The sequence below is a fragment of the Crocuta crocuta genome, unplaced genomic scaffold, assembly GCF_008692635.1.
Source record: "Crocuta crocuta isolate KB4526 unplaced genomic scaffold, BGI_CrCroc_1.0 scaffold520, whole genome shotgun sequence".
NCBI classification, from domain to species: domain Eukaryota; kingdom Metazoa; phylum Chordata; class Mammalia; order Carnivora; family Hyaenidae; genus Crocuta; species Crocuta crocuta.
This window is the reverse complement of record NW_027532009.1, coordinates 515,269-522,139: the sequence shown is the minus strand read 5'-3', so window position 1 is coordinate 522,139 and position 6,871 is coordinate 515,269. Positions and strand designations below refer to the sequence as shown.

The window sequence follows — 6,871 nt, the reverse complement described above, 5'->3', positions numbered from 1 at the left end:
ATGTTCTGATAAGTAAATTTATGGGAGCTGTGGAACAGATTTTATTTTTTTAAAAAACTCTTTAACTCTGTATTATTTTTTTCTTTAGTCTTAGAAATTGGGAATGGTCTAGATAAGAATTCCTGAAGGAAACAAGTAGAAGTAATACAAGGTTCTCAGAACTTTGGCCTCCCAAAGTCAATATTTACAAGGCTTTTGAGATAAGGAAGGTTTTAAGAGTTGTAAAAAAGAATACGTAAAGTTTGAACTGCCTCTAAAGCTGCAATTCTAGTTTTGCAAAGATTTCTAAGAAGAGTAGGTTGCTGTCAGTCTCTCAGAGTATTGAGTTGCAGACTAAAAGGCCTCATAAATGACATCCGTGCATTCAACTACATGACCTTCAGTTTGTTTAAGGAAGAAAGCCTAAAACAATGATTACTGTCAGGCTCGGAATGTCAGCTTCTTATTTGGCCAACCTTTGCCTAGAGAGCGACTTATAAATTTCTTTCAAATATCTTGCTGATTTTTAACCAGAACAATTACAGGCAGATCTGGTAGGGCTGATTTATAAGAATACTTAGATATTTTTGTCAGTTTGTCAAAAATCTCATCTATAGCCTCTGAGTAGGGTTTCAGTGGAGGATTATAACTTCAATATTTACCAGAATTTGGAAAGGTTTTTATTAATTTTAAATTTAGTTTCCCAGGGCACCTGCGTGGCTCCGTTGGTTGAGTGTTGGATTTTGGCTCAAGTCTTGATCTCACAGTACGTGAGTTCCAGCCCCCCATTGGGCTATGTGCTGACAGCTCAGAGCTTGGAGCTTCAGATTCTGAGTCTCCCTCTCTCTCTGCCATTCCCTTGCTCATGCTCTGTCTCTCTCTCAAAAATAAACTTTTTACATGGCAATGAGAAAGAATGAAATCTGGCCATGTGTAGCAACATGGATGGACCTTGAGGGTGTTATGCTGAACGAAATAAATCAGGCAGAGAAGGACAAATATCATATGTTTGCACGTATAGGAGGATTAGAGGGAACTTAACTGAGGAAAAAGGGGAAGAAGAAGGGGGGAAATGGTGGGGGAAAGGGAGAGAGGCAAACCATGAGAGATTCTTGAATGCTGACAAAAACTGAGGACTGATGGATGTGGGAGGGAGGTGGGAAGATGGGCATGGAGGAGCGCACTTGTGGGGATGAGCACTGGGTGTTATGTGGAAACTAATTTGACAATAAACTATTTGTGCAAAAAAATAATAAAATAAAATTATTAAAGATCCTAAAAAAAATAGTTTTCCTCAGCTCTTTAGGGAATGAGGTTGCAGTTTATGAGAAAATACCTCAGTCTCATCAAATCTGAAAGGGGAGCATCCCTCCAAAGGTAGACATGAGGCTATCTGTAAGGTCATTAACTTGACAGACTTCTGTCTGTCAAGACAGACTGGAAGTCTCTTCAGAACGGAAAAACAACTCCTATAGAGGATTATTAAAAATGAGTATTCAAAGAAGAGAGCAGTAGGAACTTCATTAGTTTTACAGTCTTTTGTATTAGGTACCTCTTTTATTTTTACTTTTTTTTGATTGGTCTTTTGTAATAATTCCTTTGTAATGAAGCTGTTTTGGAAATTTTAAGCATTTTGGAGGCACCCTTACTTTCAATTGCATTTCTTAACTAATTTTATCTAATTGAAATTTTCCTCATTATGGCCCTTATAATTTCCCTGAGGGCTAGCAGCAGTTTGATAGGACCCTTAGGTGTAAATGAAGTTTATTCCACATTTCTGTCCAGACATATCTGGTTACAAATGGAGTGCAAACCAAATTTCTGTCCAGCTATAATTGGAGGTCCACAGCCTGATGGTTACCGAGCTAGTCATAGGCAACTTCCGGGTAAGGCTGTAACCTCTGTAAATACTCAGCCAATGAGGAATCAGGGGAGCGACTTGCATGCTAGGAGATAACTTGCCTGCTATAACTGCCCTGAGCATGCCTGTCCATCAGACATCCTCTCTTACAAGAATGTTGGTTAAAGTCTTGCTTCACTGTGCTTCGAGTCTCTGTGTCTCTCCTTTGATGGGGTCAGTGTGCTTACTTATCACAGTAAATAAGTGATGTTACCGCATCTTAACCAAGAGAAGTTCCTGTGTGCACAGCCAACAGTTCTCAGAATTTGGGACTGGGCAACGGATTGAACAAGCAAACCTTAATAAATGATGAGTGCTGACTGAGTCCAAACAAATGAGGAACTGCAGCTAGCAATTCCCAAGGTGGGATAGGGACAGAAGCAAGGGCTGGGGTTTCCAATCAAATGGAGAATTGTCTAAACTTCCAGAAAATCCTAATTTGGAACTAGTGGTTTCAAACAAATGGGGAACTGACTGGAAAGCCAATTAATTTGGGAGATTGATGCAAAAAGCGCAGAGCTCAGAACTAAGAGAAATGTAGTTACCTACAGCCCTCAGAAATGGTGAGAAAGAGAAATAACTCAAAAGGGTTCACATGCACCATGCCTGTGTTTCTCATTGTCCCCAAATGGAAACGCTATAAGGATTTTCCTTTGGATCCCACCATCACTGCCCGAAATCTGTTAAATAACAAAACTTCATTGGAGTTTCCAGAGATGGAATCTTTCCCCAGCCCACCTGGTCATCATTCCTTAGGGGGTCTGCCTGAGAAACCTCTGCCATCTCCTAGAAGGAAAGCAATCTTGCAACAATCAGTTCACTTTTTCCTAGTATGATTTCTCTGTCCAGTTACCTTCTGCCTATAAAGTCTTTTCTTTTGTACAGCTCTCTGGAGCACCTTCTATTTATTAGACTGAATGCTGTTCACTTCATGAATCACTGAATAAAACCAATAAGATATTTAAAATATATTCAGCTGTGCTGAGAACAAACTGAGGACTGATGGGTGTGGGGGACGGAGGAGGGAGATGGTCATGGAGGAGGGCACTTGTGGGGATGAGCACTGGGTGTTATATGGAAACCAACTTGACAATAAACTATTTGTAAAAAAAATAAAATGTATTCAACTGGATTTTGTTCTTAATAGATGAAACAACAAAAATTCCTCACCAAAGTTGCCAGGGCTACTTTTATTTGTTAGAGTTATGCAAACTCTTTTTATTCTCTCTGGCACATTTTTCCAAAGACAGTAACACTGGCAACTTCAGAGACCATGTGGCTGCTCCTCAGGTCCACTCCAGAAAGCTATTTTCAAGAAGATAGGTTTGCAGGAGTGCCTGGGTGGCTCAGTTGGTTTAATATTCAACTTCTGACTTCTGCTCAGGACATCATCTCACAGTTCATGAGTTCAGACCACATACCAGACTCTGTGCTGACAGTGGGGAACCTGCCTTGGATTAATCCTCTCCCTCTCTCTCCACCCCTCCCCTGCTTGCTCTCTATCTCTCTCTCAAAATAAATAATAAAAAACAAACTTTAAAAAGAATATGGGAGGGATGCCTGGATAGCTCAGTTGGTTAAGCATCAAACCTTAGCTCTGATCATGATCTTGTGGTTCGTGAGTTCGAGCCTTGAGTTGGGCTTGGAGCCTGCTTCAGATTCTGTATCTCCTTCTGTCTCTCTGGCCCTCCTCTGTGCGCTCTCTCTCTCCCTCTCAAAAATAAATAAACATTAAACTTAAAAAAATAATATGAGTTTGCAGAAGTACTGGGACCACTTCTCAATTCTCTATTAAATCACCCCCTTATACTCTGTATCTAGGAGGCATTGGGAGGAAACTCTAACTCTCATACAGATAATTCTCATCAAGTCATTGATACCGTTACTTCTTTAAAACAGCAGTTTTTAATATTCAGATAGGGATCCCCTTGAAACATGGTATGTCTTCTTTAAAGAGGCCCTGGAGTTTTTACAATTAAATTACCCCACTAGGGATGGTGCCATTTGAAACGAGATGAGGTGAGGGAATAAAGGATGTTAGAATGTGAGGGTAGGAATATGGGGTCATTGTGAAATAGGAAAGAATTTGAAGCTTAGTTACTGAGAATGGAAGTGAGGATATCCCTCAGCCAGGCTCTTTAACTCATTCCGTCCCCATACTATCTCCCCTTAATCTGTGAATACCATCTCAGCTTATTCTAGAAAGTTTCCACACTCCAAATGCTTGCAAAAAGAGCTGAGGGTGATCTATATGCTATGTCCTTAAAGTGACGTCTGAGGACCAACTCTGAAGAAGGGCATCCCCTGGAAGATTTGCAGAAATGTAGAATCTCAAGCCCATCCTAGGACTACCTGAGTCAGAGTCTGCATATATGCAGATAATTCATTTGCATATTAAGTGGAAGTCCAATTAATAGGAAACTACTTTTCATAATCAGAATGATGGGGTTCAGTACACACTATCTCAAAATATGGCACTTTGGTGTACTGAATATTTTAGGGTAAAAGAATTTGTGAAATGGTTTTGGAGGAAGGACTTTCTGATCTCTCTGAAGCAAGTCAGAAGATCCTCTTGTGGGACCCCTCCCTGTTCTTGGAGGACAGGAACATCTTTATTTCTAAGATGGAGGGACCCTGAGATGAATTTGAGTACACAGGCTATGCTAAGTTTCCCCCTGTTTATTACATTTTCTTCATATCTCCACTTGTTCTATCGTATTTCTCCATCATTGTCAACTCTTTATCAAATCTATCATGACAATCATTCTTCAGGGTTTTCACCTCCTTATGAAGGCTTCCATGTCATGTAAAACATCAAACAAATTTGTCTGCTTTTCTCTAATTAATTTATCTTTGTCAGTTTAATTTTCAGACCAAGATAGGGACATGAAAAGCGTCCAGGAAAACGTTCTCCCCTACACTCTGTAAGTCATTCTCCTTAGACTTACAGGGTTTTTGACAACTTAAGTGCTTAAGGATTTTTGTTCTCTAAACATTCGTGTAGCAGTAGAAACAGCAGGAATTGGGGATCAGACAAAACTTGGAGTAAATCTCTGATTCGTTTCAACTTGAGCAAATGATTTAACCTGAACTCTCAGGTACCACATAAGTAAAATAATGATAATGATAATTATGCTGATCTCTGACAGAGATGATTAGATGACTTAAAAGCACCTGACTCATAGCAGAAACTTAATAAGTATCAGGTTTTCTCACCCATGAAATAAAAATATGCCTGAGAAATAATAATGTATTAAGATTTAAATGACCCACATGCCATTTGTACAGGTTATTTTATTGGTTTATCAAGACTTGGGGACAAAGGGTAGGAAAAAATATGATTTGATGAAAGACTTTGGCTTTGGATGAGAATTTGAAAAAAATGTGTTAAATTACCATATTTGATGGGTGTCAGCTAAAAGAGGTGATTAATCTGTGATTATTCCGGTTTAAAAAAAAAAGAAATTTCCTAACTAATTAAAAACAAACCACAAAAAAGAAAAAATTCTGATTATGAAAAGTGGTTTCCTATTTGGCACTATTGGAACATGTAGTGAAAACTAATCTTTATAACTATTAATCACCCTTTGTTCTTCAGATCTGTTTGTTTGATAGATTATTTGGGGGGGTTTTGAATGCTATATCTGTACAGTTCACTCATTGAAACATTAAAACATAGTATTGGAACTGAAAGATATGGAAGTCTAGGAAAAGTTATATAAGTTGGGAAGAATAGGTTAAGACTATTGTCTGGTCTGATCCAACAGTTCCAGATGCCATCACTGACCTCTGATGGAGTTGACAGTCAGATGGAGATGCTGGTCTTTCATTCTCTCTTAATCCTTTCCTACCTCTCTGTTACCCAGCAGCAGCCTCCGTAGTGCCCCCTTCACCTCTTTGTTTCGGAGGGTGTAAATCAGAGGGTTCAGGAGTGGTGTGACAATGTTGTAGAAGAGGGTGAGGAATTTGCCTTGGTCCTGGGAAGAGCTGTTTCCAGGTTGCATGTACATGTAGATGATGTTTCCATAGAAAAGGGAGACCACTGTGAGATGGGACCCACAGGTGTTGAAGGCCTTTTGTCTCCCTGACACTGACTGAATGTGTAACACAGCCCTTACAATGTAGCCGTAGGAGACCAGGATAAACACCAGAGGTGACAGCACAATGCCCACTGCCAGGACAAAGACAGTGCCCTCAACAGCAGCTGTATTGACACAAGCAATCCGGATCAGGGCAGGCATCTCACACAGGAAGTGGTCCACACTGCGGCGCCCACAGCGGGGTAACTGCAGGGTGACTGGGGACATGGCCAAGGAGTTAGCGATGCCACAGCCCCAGGTCACCAACACTAAGCCCATGCAGAGACGTGGATTCATGATCACCAGGTAGTGCAGGGGCTTGCAGACTGCAACAAACCGATCATATGCCATGACGGCCAGGAGCAAGCACTCCACACCACCCAGACCCAGAAACAGGAAGAGCTGGATGGCACAGCCTGTGTAGCTGATGGTCTTGTCACGTCCGTTCAGGTTATAGAGCAGCTGAGGGATGGAGCTGGTGGTGAAACTGAGGTCCAGGAAGGATAAGTGGGTGAGGAAGAAGTACATAGGAGTGTGGAGGTGGGGGTCCAGCCGGGACACCAGGATGATGGTGGTGTTGCCCACAAGAGTCAGGAGATACGCAATCAAGAGGACCACAAAGAGGATCCTCTCCAGTTGGGGACGGTCAGAAAACCCCAAAAGGATGAAATTTCCTTGGGTGCTGTCATTGGTCCCATCCATCTCTATTGTACCTGAGAGGAATATTGATACTAATAGTAATATCCACTATAAAGGAACACTTACAATGAGCCAAACATTCTATACATATTTACACTTATTTACTCATTTAACCCCCAACAACAGTGATTTGCAGTTGGCATTCTTTTTATTCCTGACTTACAGAAGAGGAAACTGACACAGATGTATGTTAAGCAAATCATCATTTTCTAGA

At 40.8% G+C, this 6,871-nt stretch overlaps 1 protein-coding gene across 2 annotated transcripts; it reads right to left on the bottom strand.

The window, feature by feature from the left end:
* Positions 1-1,273: 1,273 nt before the first annotated feature.
* On the bottom strand, positions 1,274-6,660 carry LOC144241393 (olfactory receptor 2W3). Of its 2 annotated transcripts, XM_077775953.1 has the most exons (2): positions 5,721-6,660; positions 1,274-1,299 (listed from the first exon to the last, which is right to left on the bottom strand). In XM_077775953.1, exons 1-2 carry the CDS (start codon positions 6,658-6,660, stop codon positions 1,274-1,276), a joined length of 966 nt encoding a protein of 321 aa, XP_077632079.1. The 2 variants fall into 2 exon arrangements, with proteins under 2 accessions (XP_077632079.1, XP_077632080.1); XM_077775954.1 differs by lacking the exon at positions 1,274-1,299 and having other exon boundaries at positions 5,716-6,660.
* Between the last annotated feature and the right edge of the window lie 211 nt (positions 6,661-6,871).